At 34.4% G+C, this 24,070-nt stretch overlaps 1 protein-coding gene across 2 annotated transcripts in view; it reads left to right on the forward strand.

Moving 5' to 3' along the window:
- The window catches only part of LOC119258990 (EH domain-binding protein 1), a 91,516-nt gene that overhangs the window by 65,244 nt on the left and 2,202 nt on the right, over positions 1 to 24,070 (forward strand). The window contains exons 2-5 of one of the 2 annotated variants that reach the window (XM_054701613.1): positions 5,441 to 5,498; positions 16,333 to 16,428; positions 19,857 to 19,910; positions 20,462 to 20,515. In XM_054701613.1, coding sequence (XP_054557588.1) covers positions 5,441 to 5,498; positions 16,333 to 16,428; positions 19,857 to 19,910; positions 20,462 to 20,485 — 232 coding nt within the window. In that variant the 3' untranslated portion in view covers positions 20,486 to 20,515. Of the gene's footprint in view, positions 1 to 5,440; positions 5,499 to 16,332; positions 16,429 to 19,856; positions 19,911 to 20,461; positions 20,516 to 24,070 lie in introns of those variants that run through there. The other variant, XR_008554306.1, reaches the window with a different exon arrangement.

Genomic DNA, 24,070 nt, shown 5'->3' on the forward strand with positions numbered 1-24,070 from the left:
ACAGTTCTTTATTTTACAACTTTTCCACATTTTGACCCTTATAATGTAAAGGTGTACTGATTTCTAGTGAAGATGTTTAAAAAATGGGATATGATTTACAACCAGAAAAAGTTTTACCTTGTCTGGGATCATTCTCTAGTCATTTATGTTCTTGAAATTTTCTTGGAACTTCAGCCAGATAGGTTAGTAGACCATCCTTTCTGATTTTTTTGTAGTAAAATGCTTCCCAATTCTAAAGTGCTGAGATCAGTATGGGTTTGGGGGAGGGAGGTGCTGAGAGGCTGAGTTAGAAGGAGACAACAGTGCAGATGGTAAAGGATGATGTTGAAGAGGGGAGATATTCGTGCTACCATCAAAACTAATGCCTCGTAGGGATTACGAGGGAATGTTAATACTGCTGTCCCTGTAAAACATTGATTTTCAACCTTGGCTGACATTAGACTCACCTTTGGATTAAAAAATAAGTGTCCACCAGAGAATCACAGTCTCTGGGGTTAGAACCTAGGCATCAATATTTTTTAGTGGACGGAAACCAGGAGGTTTCAATGTGTAGCCAAGGTGAGGATTCCTGCAAAACTCAAGCTGCCGAGAGAATATATTTATTAGAACTGTTAGATTTAGTTAGACCTCATCAATTATAATTAATCAATTGGGTATTCCTGGGTGAAATTTATGGTTCATTCAGTAGCAAATGTTTATTGGGCCTCATCCTTGTACAAGATTCTTAATTAGTTGTTAGAAATGCAAAGGCTAGCTATGGCTAGTAAGGAATGTGGTCTAGTGGAGGCAACAGAAATGATAACAAATAATATAATATGGGCGTATGGAATATTAAAATAGAGGCATGTCAAGTATATAACTGGAAACATAATAGAAGGAACAGTTAATTCTGCCTGAAGTTTGGGATAAGGGATGTTGTAGGAAGGAAATTTGAAGTGGTCAAGTTTTCATAGCAAAAGTGATGAGTTAAGAGTTTTCTGGTAGAAAAAAGGAGAGGACAGAGGAAGTCTTAACAAATAGGTTATAACATGTAAAGATATGAAGAAATTGAAGGAATAAGTGTTTAGGGATTAGTTGGAAAGCAAGATGCCTATGAGATATTTGCAGATTATACAGCTGGAAAGGTAGATCAAAATTAGGTGTTGAAATGCCTTTATAAACCACATTCACGAATATGGAAGTTATCTTGCATGCCCAGATATCATAGGGTCAAATGCATACAAGTTCTAGATAATTCATCTTAAATAGTGAAGCTGGTCAGATGTGAAATAGTTGGTAGTGTTAGACTCTAGTAATTTGTACAGTGTGGATATTGTTTAAAGGCAGTTAAGAAAGAAATGTTTTATAAAGTTTAAATTAGAGCTAAAATAAAATGGAATGCTGTTTAGGAATAAAATGAACACTGTTCATTGGTGCGTCTATCAAGTTTAATTGCAGTGCCAGTTCGTAGTACTGTGAGTGTGGCTCTTACTGTAGTAAAAGCCCAGTATGGGACATAACATGGAAAAGGGGTAAGATTTTACAGTGTTTTTAAAGAAGTCTGGCAGAAATACAGTTAACATTGAAATTCGGCTGGAGATGTGACGATGAGAACATAGTGAGAAGTTTAGTGCAGTAGTTTAGGTTAAAGGTTCCAGCAAGTCACCAGTGCTTTCAAACAATGTGGCCTACATTTATAGACTGCTCACTTTTTCTACTGTTAGGCTGCCATCATTTGATCATACCTTCTTCCCAGCCCCGTCCATCCCATTGTCATAATACTTCCCATCTTCACTGTCATTTGTTCTATTCTCTGTATGTGGAACAAGGGTTTATTTGTTTGTTTCTCCATTTGCACATATGCTTTAGCTAACACTGATGAGTCATAGAAATTTTCTTCTATTTCATATGTAATTTTTCATGCCTGCATCTGGCTACTGCTCCTCACACCTCACTTTGGGAAGACTCACCAGAGCATTTATTTAGTGTAGATTATAATTGTCTTTAAAGTCTGACACTTGGGAACCAAGTTTATTCTGGGATGGAGAATAAAATCTCCAAAATCTGCGAAAATAGCACGATGATTTTTTTGAATTAAGTGACTTAAAAAATCACTGATGTGGGCCTCCCCGTTGGCGCAGTGGTTGAGTGCTGGTTTGCGAAGCTGCCCACAGCCTCTGCAGCACCGGTTCCATCCCCGGCCGCTGGGCAAGGGTCCCACATGGTGCGCAGACCTCTCCTGCTGCCCGCTGCTCCCCTCAGCAGTGTACTTCGGTCCCTCTGCCTGTTCTGTTCCCCGCTCTGGCTCTGGTGAATTCTCTCACCTTCCTGCGCTTCTGACCGTACCCAGTGGTTGTATTAATAAATAAATAAATCTTTTTTTTTTTTAAAAAAAAGACATACAAAAATAGAAGGGAAATGAATTAAGCAGGTAATAATCAAAAAAAAAAAAAAATCACTGATGTAAGTGGAACATTATGACCCTTCTTTTTGTCCTGAAAGCAGGAAATATATCTCCATTATGAAAGGTACCCTCCCTGTAGCTAGTGGTAAAGACATCCTTATCACTAGAAATAGGAAATTCAGGACCTAGAAAGTTGTGTAAACAAACTTTTCTTATTTTTTTTGCAGTTAGTAAAGAAGCTTAAAGTTTTGTTTTTGTTTTTGTTTGGTCTTATCAGTTCTTCACATTTATTGTTTCATTGTCCAAAAGATATTTGTATGTACTGCTTTGTTCTTTGGTGCATCCCATATTCAATGGGAGCTCCATCTGCATGAAATTGAATGTTTCTTTCTCAGTCTGTTTTTCATCAGTTTATTTTTTTGGTTTTATTTATTTTTAATTTTATATATATATATTTAAACAATATTTGCTTCCTCCCACCCCCTCAGGTTGAGTCCCCATAGAATTTCCTTCCCCAAGGCACCCGTGCACCGTCACCAGTCTCCTGTTCTCCCTCCCTCCCTCTCTCTGATTCCTCTCCCTCCTCCCCCCCTGCAGTATGTCTCTGATTTATAGTTGTCTGTTTTTGCTTTGTTGTGTTTTGTACTGTTATTATTTTTTTTACACTGATGTCTTATTTTGTTCCCCTATATTCCTGTTATAAGTGAAACCATCTGATATTTTTCTCTCTCCTTCTGGCTTATTTCACTGAGCATAATTCCTTCTAGATCCATCCATACTGCTACAAATGGCATGAGTTTCTCTTTTTTTGATTGCTAAATAATATTCCATTGTGTATATATACCACATCTTCTTGATCCAGTCATCTATTTTTGGGCATTTGGGGTGTTTCCAGGTTTTACATATTGTAAATAGTGCTGCAATAAACATAGGTGTATAGGTGTTCTTTTGAATCAATGTTTTTGTGCCCTTTGGGTAGATCCCTAGGAGTGGAATTGCCAGGTTGTATGGTAGCTCCATTTTTAGTAGACTGAGGAACCTCCAGACAGCTCTCCATAGTGGTTGGACCAGTTTGCACTGTAGGAGAGTTCCTTTTTCACCAAATCCTTGTCAAACAAAGAAATGGAACGACATCCCCTGCTCATGGATTGGAAGAATTAACATTATTTAAATGGCCATCCTCCCAAAAGCAATATACAGATTCAATGCTATTCCAGTAAATATCTCAATGACATTCTTCAAAGAAATAGAACAAATACTGATGAAATGCATATGGAACCATAAAAAAACACCAATAGCCAAAGCCCTACTGATGAAAACAAAGGAGAAAGGAGGTATCACACTTCCACACTTCAAGCTATACTACAAAGCCATAATAATTAAAACAATTTGGTATTGGAACATAAACAGATACAGACCAATGGAACCTAATAGAGAGCCCAGAAATAAAGCCACACTTACATGAACAACTAATCTTTGACAAAGGAGCAAAGAATATACAATGGAACATGGACAGTTTGTTCAATAAATGAACAAACTGCATGCAGGAAATGAAAATTATGTGTGTGTTAGGGGGAAATGATGTCCTGAGTTAATCCCATACAGGCTTTTTGGACCCCACCCCCACTCCAGACTAAAGCCATCAAGACTTTGGGAAAGACAAATTCCATTACCACCAAGGGAGGGTGGCTGGGACCTGAGGGTGGAGTTGGGCAGCCAGGTTGGATATAAAAAACCAAACACGTGGGCCTTGGGCTCTCTCTGGCTCGCGATCGCTCGCCTCCTGGCTTCACCGCTCCTGGCTGGCAGCCAACTCTGAGAGCGCCATTTTGGGATTCCTGATCGGTGGATCGGGTAGGACTCATTTAAAACTTTGTCTCCCACTTTTCTCTCAGAGCTGTACATTTCCTCATTTCCCCTTCCCTTGTAAATAAACCTTTTATTAACCTTTCACGTATGCCTGCAGTAGAGCATTGATAAGTCCTTTTAAGCACGCGGGTGAGGACCCACAGTCAGGCACCCCGTTTTGTATCGGGGTTGCTCTACAACATGTGTATGTATGTGTATATATGTATATGTATGTGTATATATGTATATGTATATATATGTTTATATGTTGAAATAAACAGGAGGACAGGTCATTTGTTGATGGTGAGGGATTCCAGATTAAAATGGTGACATACAAAGTAGTGAAGAGCACTGAGATAACTATATATTTCATTTCTTGGTTAAAATATTTGTATCAACAATTTTTAAAGATGAAACTTTAAGTAAAGTAACTGATAATTATAGTCATAATGTTTTCCCTAAGCGTTAAAGAGATCTTAGCTTTATTAGCTGAAAATGTAAGGTTGGTTTATTTTGTTTGTATTGGTTTCTGTTTGTTTTTAATCTCAATTAAGAGAAGATAAAGAAGTCTGAGTTTGTCTATGGCCATACCACCCTGAACGCGCCTGGAGTCTAAAGAAGTCTGAGTTTTAGAAGACCTATATGTCACCTTGGTTCTGCCATAACTTTTCATTAATTACTTAATTTTGCCAGGTTTTTATCACATCTTAGAAGGAATAAGTATGTATCTGGCCTGTTTTTCAGTGTTGTATTGTTTTTATAAAGATCATTGAAATTATTGATTGTGTTTTGAAAACTATAAACACTGTTCATAATATATAGAGATGTAGAAGTAGTTTAACTCCTAGATTTAAATTATTTCAGAAGTGTCATCCTAATGCTTCTTTTCTCTGAATTAAAGTGGATAATATGTTAGAAGCATAGTACTGATTTTTTGGAGAAGATAAATGTGTGATTTTTTTTAAAAAAACATACCACTTTCCTAGTGATTGACTTATAAAGTATTTTTAGGAAAACATGGATGGAATATTAATAATTTAACTTAGATCACATCTACTATATTGGTTAATTTACAGAGCTTTATTGTAAGAGTAACTGTTCTCCGTAATGTAAAGCAGATGATATTTTTGTCCTTTTTAAAAGTACTGGAACTAAATTTTATGAATTTGATTTAAGATAAATTGTATTTAATCTTTTCCTCTTTGGCAGGCAACCAGATAAACTGGTGGTAGTTTGGACAAGAAGAAGCCGAAGAAAGTCTTCTAAGGTTAGTATATCTTACAATGTCTTTTTACCTAAATGTTAAGTTTAATTTTTAGTCACATTTTTAAACAGATATGTTCCTATTATAGTTTGAAAGTAATATTTGATGTTTTGGGTTATTTCTGATTATCTGATCTAAAATGATCAGTCAGGGCCTGCCTGGTGGCGCAAGGCGTTAAGCACAGCACTATGAAGCAATCTGCATCCTCTGCAGCATGAGTTTGATCCCCGGCCAACCAGGGAGCAACCCACATGGTGCAGCAGACCTCTCCTGACTCGCTTCAGCAGTGTACTTCAGTCAATCTGCCTGTTCTGTTCCCCACTTTGTCTCTGGTGAATCCTCTCACCCCCCTGCACCTCTGCCCTGTACCCCAGCTCTTGTATGCATAAATAAATAAATCTTTAAAAAAAAATATGATCAGTCACTATAATCTTGTTGCTGAAGCTCTTACAATGGGAACCATATACTTGAGTTTTGTTTTTGAATGTGGTAGCCTTGAATAATAGAATTTTAACTTCTCTGTACTAAGGTATTATAAAGTAATGATTAAATAAATACCACTTATAAAATTGCACCTAAGATTACTTTATTCAGGTTCCAAGAAGGTGAAGTTAGGACTAACCTAAGGAACAATGAATTATCTATGTCCATTATTTTGCAGTGCTGAATTACAAAAGAGAGGAATTGCAATTTTCATAATTTTTGTAGCTTTATTTGTGAGTAGAACAGAATTTAAAAAATTGATAACAATTCCTCAGACATTTTCAAAATTCCATTCTATGTAAGTACAAGTATATTTTTATAAGCACATGATAATTGCAAAAACGATTATTGGATGTTGATTTTTTCCCAGAGATAGACTTATGTGAAGAAAATTTATTCATTTTAATTAAAATTAAATGAAATTTGGTTTAATTTCAGAAATTAATATTTTTGTATTAAGGGCTTTTCTCCAAATTTTTATTGAACTACAGTTTGTACTATGTAACATATCTTAATGATATAATCTCATGAGTTTTGATTAGTATATACTTTTAGAGCTAATCACTATTCTGATTTTTTATTATCATAAACTGTTTTAACCTGTCTTGAATTATGTAAATGGAGCTTTTCATGTCTGGTTTCTTTTGCTCAGTGCAATGTTTTTGAGATTTATTTATGCTATTGTGTAGATTGATAGTGTTTTTTTAGAGTAGTATTCTATCATGTTGCTATATTGCAGTTTGAGTATAACCCTGTTGATGAACATTTAGCTTATTTTCAATGAATATTGTTTTTTATTCATAACTATAATTAAATCTGCTCTAAACTTTGTAAGTATTTTGTGGAACAAATATTCTCATTTACCTTGGGAAAATATGTAGGAATCACTGGATAATAGGATTGTGTACATTTTTAACTTGCTAATTTTTTTTAATTTAAAAATTTGAAAACTCATTTACAAATAACAAAACTATTACATGTTAGCATAAATCACTTCTATGAAAAATAACTTTTTCTAAAACAAAAAGTGAAAAGAGTAGCATTGTTTCATATTTTTGCAAATTTCTTTCATGTCTGGCTTAATAGAAGAGAGCTAAAATCACACTAGCTTGTAACTCTGTTTTCAGTTTGTAACACTGTCAGTTTCTGAAAAACTAGACTCATGAAAGTGAAAAGGGCAAGTATTATCTTACTATTACAAAAACAGTTTTGACCTTGAGTGCCCTAGAAAGGATCTCAAGGAACCCCCAGACCAAACTTTGAGAATCACTGCCCTAGTCTAATTTCCTTATTTTACATCAAAGGGCTCTGTGTCTCACAGAGATTAAGTGAGAAATCCAAAATTATATGGGCTATTAATGTTAGGATATAGATCCTAGATGGTTTGTTTTATTTCTCTTGGTTTAAAATTCTTAATCAGAAACCTGGGAAATAAGCCCTAATGACTGGTCTTGTTTCCTCTAATTGTAAGGACTGTCACAGTAGATTACTAAAAAAAATTGCTTTAGATTAAATAATTTGCTTTATATAAAATAATTTGCTTTAGATAAACTAAAAAAAGAAAATCAGTAAACGTGATAAATTCTACAACAGGCCTACTATATTAGCATTTGAATTAGGGTCTCTACTAAGGCAAATTCTGCTCCCTCTACTCCATGAAATCTGGTAATTACACTGTGCAATAAATACCATGGAGAAATGTAGAACAAAGATTAATCACTGTACCACCATTTATCACATTCTTTGTGTCTAAAATACAATTCATGACATAATTCCAGAAAACTTTTCACAAGTTCTGACTAAATAGTGGTAGTGGTTATACTAGGAGATTGCAAATAAATTGGCACTCATATTCAACTTTTTAGATGAAATGGAGTTGTTTTGAAAGAAGGTGGTTTTCATTCTCTAACTAGATTTTATTTTGTCTTTTTTTTTTCACCTACAGATGATTCCTTTGTATTCTCCCAGGTGATTCAAATCTTCTTTAAATAGATCATAGCCTTGTTCCTTTAAACAACTTACTGCTCAGGCTGTTTCAGTGTAAGAAATTCTTCCTAAGGAACTCATTCCTAACTTTCTTTTTTATCAGTAGCTCCATTTTGGGTTCTGAGTCATGAGTCATGCCCATCTCACCTTTCATTAATGTGGTGACATAATGGCGATTCTCTATGAAAGAATTTACAATGTAGGATAAGTGAGCATTTTTCAAGTAAAGAGGTGCTTCTTCCTGGGTTTCCCTTTAAGCACATCCTTTTGGATTCTCACTGAATTCCAATATACCCCCACCCCCACCCCCTGCCTACATGCCTAGGAAGTTAGAATCTGACAACCCTGAAATTCCTTTAACTCTTTTTTCCCCCCTGAATTTCAGGGGGGAAAAATAAATATAAATGTTTTAATATATGTTCCATACAAAAAAACTTGTTCATCTGAAACTCAAATTTAAAAAAAATTGTATGTATATTTTACACCATTCTTCATTTTTGTGTAGTGTATGCTTTCTCCTCTCAGGTGAAGCCTCCATAAAAGTCCCTTGTGTGCTTCCCTCCCTGTTTTGATCCCTCTCCCTCCCCCTCCGCTGCAGTGTGTCTCTGATTTATAGTTGCCTGTTATTTTTTTTTATTTATTATAATTGTTTTTTTTCCCCAATCCCTTATTTGGTTCCCCTATATTCCTCCTATAAGTGAAACCATCTGATATTTTTCTTTTTCCTTCTGGCTTATTTCACTGAGCATAATCCCTTCCAGCTCCATCCATGTTGCTGCAAATGGCATGACTTTATCTTTTTTGATAGCTGAGTACTATTTCATTGTGTGTATATATATATATATATATATATATATATATATATATATATACCACCTCTGGATCCCATCATCTATTTTTGGGTATTTGGGTTGTTTCCGTATCTTACCTGTTGTGATTAGTGCTGCAGTAAACATAGAGGTGCAGGTATCCTTTTGAATTACTGTTTCTATGTCCTTTGGGTAGATTGCTGGAGTGGAATTGCTCGGTCATATGGAAGCTCCATTTTTAGTAGTTTGAGGAACTTCCATACAGTTTTCCATAGTTGTTGGACTAGTTGGTTCCTTTTTCTCCACATCTTCACCAATATTTGTTGTTTGTAGTTTTTTTAGTATGTGCCATTCTCACTGGTGTAAGGTGGTATCTCATTGTGGTTTTGATTTGCATTTCCCTGAATATAAGTGATTTTGAACCTTTTTTTCACATACCTGTTGGCCATTTGCATTTCTCCTTTGGAGAAGTGTCTTTTTAGCTCTTCTGCCCATTTTTTGACATTATATTTTGGACCCAGAACATTTTCTTATCCATTTACATATGAGAGAGAGTTGTGAAAATATAATAGATTTAGGGACTTCTGTATAGATTTAGGGACTTCTGTCATTTTCCTGATTGGTTTTTAAACTGTTGTGGAAAGGAGCAATGTAGGCCCACCCACTGTAGTAGATGAATATAACCATAACTATAACCATTGAAGTAGATCCTAAATGTTCTATACTATCAACAGAAAGTGATTTCCCCCTCTTAATTAGAAACCAATTTTTCCCAAAAAAGATAAAATATAATGAAATATTTTAGATTATAAGCCTATTCAGACTACCCATATTTTTTAAATTAATTTTTAAATGAAATATCTTTTCCTTAGATTGTTTTTAATTTTAAAAATAATTTAAGGATTTCTCCCCTTAGGTATGCAGAACGTCCATATTTGAAGTTAAATACAATTATTTAATTACATTTTTAAAGTCAGTCAAATAACTACTAAATCTTAATCTAAAAAGGCATTCTTATTGCTAATTTTCCAGTGTGATGCTCTTAATATTTCAGATCCCTTCTGGCTACTTTCAAATCATTGTGTTTTTTCTTGAAATATAGATGTACTTCTTTTGAAAAGTTCATAAGAATCTAAATGTGTTAAGCTAATTACAGCATATTCATAGTGTGTTCATGTATATATGAAATGCTATTTTATAAAATAGTATGTAACAGCCAATAAGGATGTAAAAACCAGCTCCAGACCCTATGAGATTTTAATGATTGTAATATTATTGTAAAAGGTAAACAAATTTTTTTTAAAAGAATCTTGAGGAACTTTGTTCATTTTGGAATTCTTTTTTGATTTGTGTCATTTTTCGAAGAGGTTACATTGGTTTACAATGCTTTGTATAGGTTCACACCTCTGCAGATGCATGTTAACCACACCACATCCACCATCAAAACACCCATAATCTTCTACCATAGTCCATTGGTTTCCTCCTCCCCTTTATTAGCCTCAATTCTGCAGTCAGATTTCAAGGATTTTGGTTTAGTTTTGTCTATTCCTTTGGTTTTTTTTTTTTTAAATTTTAATATTTTAGCTTTCTAAATTTATTTTGTGTGTGAGGGGGGACTTTTCATTGAGGTAATGTTGGTTTACAGCTCTGTATATGATTAAAGTTATAGGTTCACATCTCTTCAAAAATCTGTTACCATACACACCCACCACCAAAGCATTGATAATTTTCCATAATAGTTCATTGGGCCTCCACCCACCATTGCTCCCTGTTGTGTTTCTTTATATTCACATATAAGTGAAATCATCTGGTCTTTCAATTTTTGACTTAATTCACTTAGCATAATTCCCTCCAGTTCCATCCATATTATGGCAAATGACAAGATTTCTTGTTTTTTAAATAGCTGAGTAGTATTCCATTGTGTTTATTGCTGCATCTATTTGATTGTTTCAATAACTTGGCTATCGTAAGTAGTGCTACAGTGGACATAGGAGTGCATTTATCCCCTCAAATTAGTGTTTTTGTATAGATATCTAGGAGTGGAATTATTGGTTTATATCATCTATTTTTAATCTTTTAAGAAACCTCCATACTGTTTTCTATAGGGGATGGACCAGTATACATCCCCATCGAAGGAATTTTAGGGTTCCTTTTTCTTCATGCCTTCACCAACACTTTTGTTTCTAATCTTTTCATATGGTCCATTCTCACAGATGTGAGGTGGTATCTCATTTTGGTTTTTGATTTGCATTTCCTTGATGATAAGTGATGAGCATTTTTTTATGTGCTTATTGGCCATCTGTTTGTCTTCTCTGGAGAAGTGCCTACGTGCCTATTTATTTTTTCTGCCCCCCCCCTTTTTTTTGATTGGGTTTTTTCCTTGAATTGTATAATTTTTTTTGTAGGTGTTGGTAACCAGTCCCTTGTCAAATGAATGATGGACAAATATTTTCTCTCAGTGGGGTATCTTGTCATTTAATGATAGGCTTCCCTTCTCTCCCCTCCCCTCCCCTCCCCTCCCCTCCCCTCCCCTCCCCTCCCCTCCCCTCCCCTCCCCTCCCCTCCCCTTCCCTTCCCTTCAGCTTTTTAAATGATACAGTCCCATTTATTTATTTTTGCTTTTGTTTCCTTGCCATTGTAGTTGAGTCTCTAAAGATATCACTGGAAGTCATTGTTTTGCCTAAATTTTCTTCAGTTTATTTTATGGTTTCAAGTCTTATATCCAAGTTTTTAATCCATTTTGATTTTTGTGTTTGTTATGAGGTAGTAATCTAGTTTAATTCCTTTACTGACTAGCCAGTTTCCCATTATTATTTGTTTAAGAAACTTTCCTGGGCCTCCCCGGTGGCGCAGCGGTTGAGCGCTGGGTTGCGAAGCTGCCAGCAGCCTCTGCAGCGCCGGTTCGATCCCCGGCTGCTCCCCAGCCACCGGAGGAGGGTCCCACATGGTGCGCAAACCTCTCCTGCCGCCCGCTGCTCCCCTCAGCAGTGTACTTCGGTCCTTCTGCCTGCTCTGCTCCCCGCTCTGGCTCTGGTGAATTCTCTCACCCTCCCGCGCTTCTGACTGTACCCAGTGCATGTATAAACAAAACAAACAAATGAATAAATAAATAAATAAATAAATAAAACATGCCTCTATTTTAAAAAAAAAAAAAAAAAAGAAACTTTCCTTTCTCCATTGTATACTCTTGACTCCTCTGTCATAAATTAACTGTCTATGTAAGTTTGGATCTATTTTTGAGCTCTTGATTCTACTTCATTGATCTTTGTGTCTATTTTTATTCCAATATCATACTACTTTGATACTATAACTTTATAGTATGTTTAGAGGCCTAAAAGTTGATAATTCCATTGTTCTCTTTTTGTGAAGATTGCCCTTTTTGTTCAGGATCTTCTGTATTGTTTGCTCTATTTCTTTAAAGAATACCATTGAAATTTTGGTTGAGATTGTATCTTAAAAACGAAAGCTTAGTTTCCAGCTATTTTTTAATGTTACTTTTCATTATATTTTATTTAATTGTAATTTTAAACTCAAATTTTGTAAATTTGCCTTTTGTTTATATAATTATATAATTTTAGGGGTACAACTTCACATTTCAACATGTGCAACATGCTTCACTTACCTTCCATCAAATTCCTAGTGCCTGTATACTTTCATTTATTCCCCCATACTTTCTTCCCTCCTCCTTTCCCCTCTGGTAACCATAATATTTTTCAGAATCTTGGACTTATTTTTGTTGTGTTTTGCCAGTTTGTTTTCTTTGGTTACTTGTATTCCAAAGATGAGTGAAACCATCTGATAATTGTCTTTTACTTTTTGACTTACTTCACTTAGCATAATCACCTCAAGATCTAACCATTTTATCCCCAAACTCACCATTTCATCTTTTTTTAATAGTGGAGTAGTATTTTTAATAGTTGAGCATCTGTTCCACAATTTCTCTATTTGTCTGCCAGATATTTAGGTTGATTTCATGTCTTGACTATTGTGACTAATGCTACTATGAACTTAGAAGTGCTTGTTTTTTCCTATTAGTTTTTTAAAATTAACCATCATTTAATTAGAAAAGAACCATTTTCTCTTCTGAAGGACTTACCTGTTTGCTGACATTTTTCCTTTAAAATATTTATTATTTGCTGTTAAATTCAACTAAAATCATTTAGGAAAACAAAATCTTGGTAAATTTTGACCAGAAAATAGTCTAGTTTTTACTTTTAACCATTTGGAATTTGTGCCATGCAGTTTTCTTTCTTTTTTAAAACTCTGTATTACTATTTATCTTTCTGATTCTGAATATATCTACTTTTTTTGGCAGATTAAAATTTGTAAGTGGCACTGATCAGTGTTAGGTTTGGTAGTAAAATAAGGCACGTTGTCATATTTAAGGTTTGATTTGCAGTTCATTGTTCCCTTTCTTTGCGTACATGTCTATTTTTATATTTATATATACAAAAAACTCATTGCTGAAACTTTTTTTTTTAAAGATTTATTTATTTATACAAGCACTGGGGTACAGTCAGAAGCGTGGGAGGGTGAGAGAATTCACCAGAGCCAGAGCGGAGAGCAGAACAGGCAGACTGATGAAGTACACTGCTGAGGGGAGCAGTGGGCTGCAGGAGAGGTGTGTCACGCCATGTGGGACCCTCGCCCTGTGGCCGGGATCGAACCGGCGCTGCACAGGCTGCGGGCAGCTTTGCAACCCAGCGCTCAACCACTGTGTCACCAGGGAGGCCCTGAAATATTTTTTTATTGAGGAAATAATTGGTCTGGATAATTAACTCAATATGTAACTTCCTTATATATTGTATATATTCCTTCTCAAGTCATGAGATGATAAAGATTTTGTCAGACTGTATTTGGTTTGCACACACTTAAATTATTTTTTACTTCTGTGTGTGATGATATGGAAAGAGGCAATTATGATAGACTGGAAAAATTGTGGCAGAGTAGTCTGTTGTGCTAGATCATGTTTTTGGACTAGAAATTTAAGCTTGCTGACAGAAGGGAGATTTCCTATGGGAAATGAAAATTTGAAGGCCCTTGACAACTTTTTGATGGATTGTTACATTTACTTCATTCTTCTGTGGTTATGAAAATGCCTTTGCATTGTACTGCCATATCAAGAGAGAATATAGTTGAGTGCTTTGCCTTACGGCATTTATGTTGACAACTCTAAAATAACTTTTTGTGTAACATCTTAAACATATGAGTATGTACAGTTTTATGAACTGCAAATGATCAACTTAACAATTACATGACAATTATAAATTTTCAGTGAAATATTTTCATTTTGTATGATCAGAAAGGTCAAGTGAACACTAATTCTATGTTTAGTCCCATCCTAGTTACAAGACTTTTAGGTAAGTATAATGTGACATAATTAGAAAATAGGCATTTTATACCACTAATACCCCAAATTGAGAAATGTTGCCTTTTAACTATGTCTGCCTTTGGCCCATGCAGAGGATCTGTGAAGTGACTGAAAAGTTGAAAATAATATGTAAGGAGACCGGATAATGCAACCTAATTCTTTATACCTTTATCTATACTAGATTGCTAGCAAATGATTAAATAATCTGCTTACTATATAGCTGTAGCTGTACCTGTGTTTCTGGGGTTAATATTTTCTAGGGAAATCCTTCCCATTAGGCTGAAAGAAAACTGATCAGAGTGACGTTTTTAAGAACCTAAAATACTATCTCCCTGAATGTGTATAATTAGATGTTTAATCTCAAGGCTCTTTTTTAAGGTACCTATATTAGACTTTCCATTCTTTTTTCAGCTTCATATTCTTGAATTCTGTTTGAGGTAAAAGTTGTAGCAGGCAGCGGGCTTTTTAAAAATAGAAATACTTTTTTTTTTTTTTTTCATGTTTGCCACATTGTAAATTCCGTTTGCTCTTCACTAAAATTTACTGGTCCTGTTCTTTGCTTAGTATATAACATTTTGCTGACATTTTGATGAGGCTCAAACAAACTATTGATATTGTTACTGAGTAATGAGTATCCTAACTTAGCTAGGTTGTTCAGTCCCTATAAGGGTAACAGAAAAGTAGGGCTTTAACTTAGTTGCAATCCCCTGCCCATTTCTTTTTCTACCTGCTAGGGAAAGATAGTGGATAAAATTTTAAGAAAATAGCAGCTTGGGAATTAGCACCCTTCCATTGCTCTTTTTTTTTTTTTTCTTTTCAATTTTTAGTTTGTGAAGCAGATTGTATTTTTGTTCATTCGGGAATCTAATTACCACTCCCTCATCCAAGACTAAGGAATGAAAGAGAGGATTTAAAAGACCAGCACTAAGACTTGAGGTTATTACCTGAAAGCATCATCTCCTAACTGCTCAGTTTGTTAGGTAGTCTCCAAATTCTGTGCTTATTCCACTTTTGATCTCTGTGTTACACACATCAATGTTAAGACGTTAGGCATAAAAGACTATTTTCTTCACTATTGTGTCAATCAGGGAATTATGTTGGTTGGGTAAAGAACTCTGAACTTGGAAATCATGGAGCTGGTTTTCCTACTTGAATGGGTTCAGGCAGGCCATACTCTTTGTTTGCTTCAGTTTCCTTATGTGGGACTAGATTAGATCTCCTGAGGATATCTTCAAACCACTTTAAATGGCATTTCTTTTTTAATAGTCAATTTTTCATTAAGAATTTTACAAATATTCTGTTTTTTTCTGCTGTGGCTAGTAAGAAAAGTTCAGTCCCCATGTTTCTATTGCATGGATAGGCTATGAAAATATAATAATGGGAAGTTTGAAGAGACCAGAGAAAAGCTTGATCTGCCATCAGAGTACATGAAAGTTGAGATTTGTAATGTCTTTAAATACGTAAAGTGGAGTTGCATTAGAGTGGGATTACATTACAATTTAGTGGGAAATGAACTTAAGTGAAAAGTATACAGTTTTCTCTCCCTTTTTTTTAAGGATGTATTTATTTATGCATACAAGAGTAAGGGTGTGGGCAGGACTTATGGAGAGGTGTGAGGATTCACCAGAGACAGAGTGGGGAACAGAACAGGCAGACTGACTGAAATACACTGCTGAGGGGAGCAGCGGGTGAGACAGGGGAGGTCTGCTGCTCAATGTGGGTCAGCTCCCTGGCCAGGGATTGAACTCATGCTTTAGGGGCTGCAGATTGCTTCATAGTGCTGAGACTTAACCCCTTGCACCACCAGGCCCCTAATTTTCTTTTTTAAGGAAACAATTTGCCTTTAAGCTCCTAGATCACAAATATTATTTAAAAGTATTTCTCCCAATTAAAATTTTATCCAATCAAAAATAGCATTTAAAAATATGAGACACCTTATTTTTGCATTTTCTTTTGTGTGTGTATGTGTTGGAGTGGTAGTGATGGTGAACGGTTATTTACAGATGGTAATATGGCCTTTCATGTGCTGTAATTGTCATACCCAAGTTAAATACTTGAAAAGTTTCATTTGACTAATCATTTTTGTTTCAGAGAGACTGAATGTAGAGTTAAATAGGATTAATATATTTTTGTAATAACATTGCATTTCCTGTACTTCATATTGAAACCATTACTTTTATTCTGGTAGGCTCATAGCTGGCAACCTGGAATAAAAAACCCATACCGTGGTGTTGTAGTGTGGCCTGTTCCTGAAAACATTGAAATCACTGTGACACTTTTTAAGGTAGGTTTCAATTTTGTAAATTATGGACATAATCATGCTTCTCAATCACAGAATATTGTGGTATTTGTTGTTCTGTACATTTGGGTCCAACCTGGTATTTTAATGTGCTTTATTTTTAGGGGAAATAGCAATTTATAATAATATTAGCAAGGATAGTTCATTGTCTATAAAGTCCAAGTAATTTGGGAATCCTTTGAACTTGATATAATTAAGATGAGGGGGGAGGGCCTCCCCTGGTGGCGCAGTGGTTGAGCGCTGGGCTACAGGGCTGCCTGCGGCCTCTGCAGCTCTGGTTCGATCCCTGGCCTCCAGCGAGGGTCCCACGTGGCGCTCAGACCTCTCCTGCAGCGCTCACTGCTCCCCTCAGCAGTATGTTTCATCAGTCTGCCTGTTCTGTTCCCTGCTCTGGCTCTGGTGAGTTCTCTCGCCCTCCTGCGCATCTGGCCTAAGCCCTGGTTCTTGTATAAATAAATAAATAAATCTTAAAAAAAAAATGAGGGGGGGATGCTTTTTAAATCTATGTCCTACATTTTACCCACAGAAAATTTTAAAGTACTTTTACTGTTGAAGTTTATTTTTGTTTATGTCTCGATTCTGAGTCTCATTTTGTTAGTCTTATTTAAATACTGACAAAGTATTTTAAAATAAGTATTTGATAAATATTTTGTTTAAGAAGATAAGTTTTACATTGACATTTGATATTTTATTGATTTTAATGTTTTATAAATACAGTAACCTAAATGCAAAACTATAATTGTAACTTCAAGTACAGATCCAGAAACACAACTGTTTGTAGACCTACCTTCCTGGGTCTTTTTTGGTTTGTTTTTGGTTTATGTATTTATTTTACTATAGTAACATTGAATTATAGCATTATATAAGATTCAGGTGTGCATTAGTCCTCTATACCATTGTCCTTATTGAGCTGCCTCTCTTACACCCTTCCCTTTTGGTGATCATTATTTGATCTTACAGTCCAAAAGTTTACTTTTGTTTTACTTAGTTCATTTATTTCTTTTACCTATATAACCACATAAGAGTAAAATCATATGGTATCTTTCTTTCCCTGAATGATTTATTTCACCAAGCATAATACCCTCTAGGTTCATCCATATTATTGCAAATGGCAGGATGAATAGCTAAATAGTATTCCATTGTGTAAATGTACCCAATTCTTTACCCTTTTGTCTATTAAGGGGCACTTAAGTTGTTTCTAGCTCTTGGCAATATTAATAATGTTCTTGTCAGGTTTATTTATTTTTAACAAGTGTGTGTGTGTGTGTGTGTGTGTGTGTGTGTGTGTAAGAACTGGGGTGTCGGCCAGAGGTGTGGGGGGATGAGAAGACAGAAACAGAATCGGGAGTAGAACACGCGGATTTACTGAAATGCTAAGGAGAGCAGCAGGCAAGATAGGAGAAGTCTGCTGCAACATTTGTGGGTTAGCTCCCTGTCTGGGATATCAAACTCAGGCCTTAGCGGTGACAGTGCTTAGTTTTTAACACCTATGCCACCAGGGAGGCTTCTGCCTGTTTTACATGTGTATTTTTTTCTTGAAAGTTTTTCCTATTTCTTAAAACATTGTAAAGTAGTCCTCACACATATGGTAATTATACACTAGCATATTCACTTTCCTAACTCTATACCTGCTCCAGAAGGTGATAGAGGCAGATTCTTACAATTTACTTAATCTTGAAATTTCCAAGTAGGGAAAGATCGCATATACATGCATATATTTACATACACACAGAGAATGATCAAGCTGTAGTATTACAGAGGTTTACTTATAGACAAAGTGCTCTTTGAAAAAGATATCAATGTTTCATTTTTCTGTGATTTAGACAGAACTTAATTTCTTTTGCCTGTATGCTTGATTTCGAGATTTGACTTCCATTGAAAATAGCTATTTCTTTTATTAGGTGAAAAATAAGTAAACAAAAATAAAAACTAAGGAGTTTGGAATTTATTCCATAGATTGTAGGGGTCATTAAAGAAACCTGAGCGAGCACTTATATGGTTGAAGTATAGTTTGGGAGAACTAATCTGTGTACAAGATTGATTGGAGGGCAAAGAGACTGAGAGAATGCTATAACCTTTTATTTTGAAACTCAGCTGTGACAGTCTAAATAGAAGGTTAATAGTAGACTAAAGTAGAATCAGTTATTAATAAGATGATTCCCCATGAGAAACATATCTCCATTCCTCTTACTTCTGTTACACAAAGAACTGAATTTGAGTAAGTTAAATGCACACATGATGGAATCTTTCCCTTTTTACATCCTAAACTCTACTTGCCTTTGCCTTCACTTATTCAGAATCTTGGGAAATCCTATACAGTTCCACCTTAACCCAAATACTTTTTCTCTCATAAAGATTTTCCTGTTCATTTCTTCAGTAAGTGATGTGTTGTTTTCTAATCTCTGATAAAATTATTTATTTTCATTCAAATTTATTTAGATTAGTTGTGTTTGTCTTTGAAGGTAAGGACCACTGTTTGAATCCATATAACACTTCCCCTACCCCTTGTATAATAAGTACCCAATAAATATTTACCAAATAAATACTTTCAAAAGTGTGCCTCATTTAAAAAACGTGTTGCATTTGGTTGTAGTGTCCATTACTCTTCTCAGATTTCAAATGCATTTCTAGGGCTAATAGGCTTGGAAAGGGATGAAGGTGTCAACAGCTATGCTAATTTGCCATTTCGTGTACACTATGAAATCCTTTGCAGAGTCCAGATATTTACATAACCCCTGCATCAAAGAAAATCTTGCATCAAGTTTAAAATACACGTATAAAAGTAAGGGCAGGACTTTGTGTGAGCATTCAATATCTTAATAGTTTACTCACTAGGTCATATATATATATATATATATATATATATATATATATATATTTTTTTTTTTTTTTTTTAAAGGATGAGTGCTCTAAGATTTATTTATTTATTTATACAAGCACTGGGTACAGTCAGAAGCACAGGAAGGTGAGAGAATTCACCAGAGCGGGAAACAGAACAGGCAGACAGACTGATGATACACTGCTGAGGGGAGCAGTGGGCGGCAGGAGAGATCTGCGTGCCATGTGGGACCCTCGTCCGGCGGCTGGGGATCGAACTGGTGCTGCAGAGGCTGCGGGCCGCTTAGCAACCCAGCGCTCAACTGCTGCGCCACTGGGGAGGCCCTAGGTTATATGTTTCTAATTGATTTTCTTTCTATCTTGTCATAGATGCAGTGATGGAAGATAGTGATATACTCCAACATAAGTAATTTCTTTCAAATAAATTTAGAGAAATTATGGAAATTTCATAAGAGTAGGTCATTCTCCCTTTTAAAAAATTGGTAAAGGCTAAAAGGAAGGTTGTTTGTATTTCTTTATTGGATTAGTTAAACTAAAAAAAGATATTTCAACTTTCAATTTTTCTTTTGTTACAGGATCCTCATGCAGAGGAATTTGAAGATAAAGAGTGGACATTTGTCATCGAAAATGTAAGATAACCATTTTCATCACTTTTTACATTTTTTGTCTGTATACATTACTGAACTACATTACCATTTTGTTGGTAGGAGTAATGTAGCCTTATGAAAATTAGTGGTTTGTAGCTTTTAGAATTGTTGAAGTGATAACCAATAGCAGAATTACTTGTAAGAAGTGCTTTGTAAAACTGAAATTAAAAATGCTCTTCAATGTGAGATTATATACTTCGTGTATTCTTTTTGGGGCTTGAGAAAAAGATAATGTCTTATTGATCTTTTTATCTGTTTAGCATCTAGTTTGATGCTTCTCACATAGCAAGTGCTCATTTAAACATTTGTTGATGGAAACCAGGAATAACCTTTGAAATATTTGAAAGCATACACTTTCTTTGTGTTGAGAGATTCTAGATTTGTGCTTTAATAATTATTTTCAATTAATATATTGTAGATTTCCAAATGGCTAGTGTGCACATAGTAGGTCTTCAATAAATGTCTATCAAACAGTGTTTAGGAAAGATAGGCAGTGAAAATATAGAGGTTACAAGTGTTGTTTTTGTTGTCAGATAAACCTGATTTCAAGCCCTTAGCTCTTTCACGTTACAAGTTCTGTGATCACAGTAAGTTTTTTTAACTTCTCAGTCATAAATCTGTAGAGTTGTTAGGATTACATGATTTTAGTGAATGTTAAATTTACCATTGTCATCATCATTATTACAGCCATCATTAAAGTTCTCAAATACAGTTATAGCAGATTTATACATGCTTTGCCGCTTTTTCTTCCTTTCTATATCTTACAGCAGAAACCTAATGATTAGCCATAGCTATCAAAAGATATACCTATCTTTTAAGAGATGGTGAAAACTTGGGGAATCTAGGTATTGAAAAGCTAATTTGAAGAAAAGTATGGTTCATCAGAAAAGGGAAGGAGCATTCAATTTGTTATTAATGATCAATCCGTAATGCTTGTTGGGAACTCAATTAAAAAAAACAGGTTAATTTCTTACGATTTTATCATTGTTGACTTATGCCTATTTTTATAGCAGGATTTTACTTTTCAGTGGCAAGTATGGAATTTAATCTGTTTATTTTTAAAAAGAGGTTAAAGAGAAAAAGGCAAGTATTAAATCCAGCAATCTATTCATATTTATTTACCTTGTTTATAAAGTTAATGGATTTCAGAAGTATTTGAAATTGAGTATGAATGCATATGTTGTAAGGCATATAAAATATATTAACCTAAAAGAGAATAGGCTTATTTACATACTTTAAATTGGAAACTATCATAATTGTGAACTATCTAATGTTAAAGAATGTTTAATTAAACATAAAACAAAAGAAAAAAGTCACATTTTCTTACCTGAGATAGACTAGAATTGGGCAGGTCTCCCACTTTTGTTTTCAGGGGGATATTAATTTCTTTCTGTTGGAATCAATGAATCAACTCCTGTATAGTATGAGGAATAGATAAATTTTGAATTTTTTTTTTTAATCCAGGTATATTAACTCTTTTTACCTGCTCTGGAAAATAGTCAATTTTCTGAGATGCTAATAGAACCCCTACTTGGATAATTAAATTTAACAGGATAAAAGATCTGTTCCCACTTGTCTATGTGTCTTCCACACATTTTTTTTTTACATAGTGCCTTTATGTGTAGTAGGCACTCAATAGTATTTGTTGAAGGAATGAGTAAATAAATGATTATAGATAGTTAAACTCTGAGTAACTGTTAGAAATCCTGTAAGAATTACTCTTTTTAAGAGCGGAGTTACATAAGCATCTATCAACTATTTTGAAGAAAAATTCAAGAAATAGATGCTAATAGCAGGAAAATAGTATGTAAAGGATTTCTATGCCATCACAGAAATTCTTCTGATCAACCTCAACTTACATGGATTACCTCATGCTTTCTATTCTCTCTGTAAAAACCTTGGCTTTAAGCCCTTATGTGTTAGTATGGTTGGTAGGCTATTTTCTCACACACTCCTATACACTTCTTCTTTCACTGTGAGTTCTAAATTTGCTTTGGCCCATATAAGACCTCTTGTAGTGCTCTTGATCTATCATTGTAATCATTCAATTCAATTAATTATTCCTTAGGTCAATGGAATACCAATTTGAAAAATTAATTCATGTAAACATAAATGCTTAGAAATAGTCGATAAAAGAAAGTTGTTAAAAACTGCTGTCAAATCTGGTATGGAAATATAACTATAAAAATTGAGAAATATGTATGAAAATGGCAAAGAATTTTGCATTCAGATGGTGTCTCTACAATCCTTAAATATTAATTTCATTTAAAAGACACTGAAATGAACCTAGTGATACATTTTAGGTATTGACTATGATATGAGAAAATCAACAATAAACAAAGTTATACTCAAAGAGGCCATAAAGACTGGTGAATGAAATACATTAAAATGTGTTAAATGGAATTATAATATTTATGGATCAGTATTTATAATTCTTCTTTTAATTAACTGATTCCCTGTTCCATTCAGATTGTTAAAAAGTGATTCTACTATAATGGTACTAAACAAGTTTTTCTTATGAGATCAGTCTGTATACTAAACCAAACCTCAATATAAGTAGCCATTACATTTTCCAGATAGTAGCTCTTTCCAGACATTATCTAATAATGTACTTTTAACTTTTCAAATAAATGAACCAGCATTCATTCATTCATTCATTCAGTAGCATTTCACTAACCATGTATTTTATGTTCAGCACTGTTCTAGGAACTAGAAACAGAATGGTGTATAAAACACCCCAGAAAATCGCTTCCTCACAGAACTTGTTTGTGTATGTATGTGACAGGTGGTAAAATTGATGTGTGGCGTATATGCTATGTTAGATGATATAAATTTATAATGTATTTTAAGTGCATTTTATATATATAATGTACTATGTTATATGTATAATACATAGAATGTAGGGGAAGTGCTAAGGAGAATAGGGATCCCTCATCTTTATGATTACATGAATAGAATGAGAGATTTCAAAAGAGAATTTGTGTATGCTTGTCAAATTAATTTAAAAGATTTTTAATACAAGAGTTTATTAGATGAATATTGTGAGTTATGAAAAATGTTTAAAAGTAACCTTGGGGTTCTAGATAAACTTTTTCCTAGGCTACAGTGCCACTCAGTGGTGAATGATGAAATTGACTCTTGTCTAGAGAAAGAGTTCTATTTTAACATTATATACAAAAGAGCCAGTGTATTTCAAGGGACTAAAGTGTGTCTCTTTTCCATGTAAGATCTGGATTGAAAACTTGTTGGTAAATACTTGTGACACTGAAAAGGCATGCTCTTTGAATATAATTTTAATACTTACCTTTGTATTTTCTGTCACAACCCCATGGTCAATAGTTTGAAGATTTCGCTAAATACAATTCAATAAACAAGGAAATCTGCATAATATATTACCCACACAAATTTATTGGGTACTTATTGTGTACCGGGTTCTTTGTGGAATGCTTTGTACACATTATCTCACTTATTATATTAATGTTGTGAGTCAGATATTAGTAACCTTATTTTACAGATGAAGAAACTGAGCCTTAAAGAGGTTAAATAAGTTGCCCATGGTTATATAGTTAAGAAGTGAGGATTTTATCCAGGCTTGTTTTTCTTCATGGCCTTTGCCCTTTACCCCTTTGCAATTAACCTCCTTTAGTGACAAAGATGAAAAGAAATAATTTAAAATTGTAGAATCATAGAGAAGCATTTTAATCTGCCTTCTTTAGTGATAAAACTATGAGGTTTATATGTATTAGTTAGTAAAGATAGTCTTAAGTATTGGACATACTCAGTCTAAAAGTTACTGGGATTAATAACTTGATTGCAGCTAGACATTACAAAATGGAATTCCAGAATTTATCAGTCACCAGGATTCTGAATACTTTTTTTCACGAAGCAACCTTCCTGACTCTTTGTGAAAATTGAGATAATGTTATCTTCATTTTATTGTTTCTTTTGTTTCTGGTCACAGAGATGATTTTCCATTTTTTTCTGAACTTTCTCTTTGGACCAGAAAGCTACTTATACATAAGTCACAATTTTAAAGGTGATTTTACCACTGCTAGCTTAGTGACCTTGGACAAATTACTTGAGGGTACTTCAGTGTACTTAGGTATAAAATAATGGTATATTAATATCTACTCCATTTGTTA

The sequence above is a fragment of the Talpa occidentalis genome, unplaced genomic scaffold, assembly GCF_014898055.3.
Source record: "Talpa occidentalis isolate TD23 unplaced genomic scaffold, MPIMG_talOcc4v2.1 talOcc4.5, whole genome shotgun sequence".
Classification (NCBI taxonomy): Eukaryota; Metazoa; Chordata; class Mammalia; order Eulipotyphla; family Talpidae; genus Talpa; species Talpa occidentalis.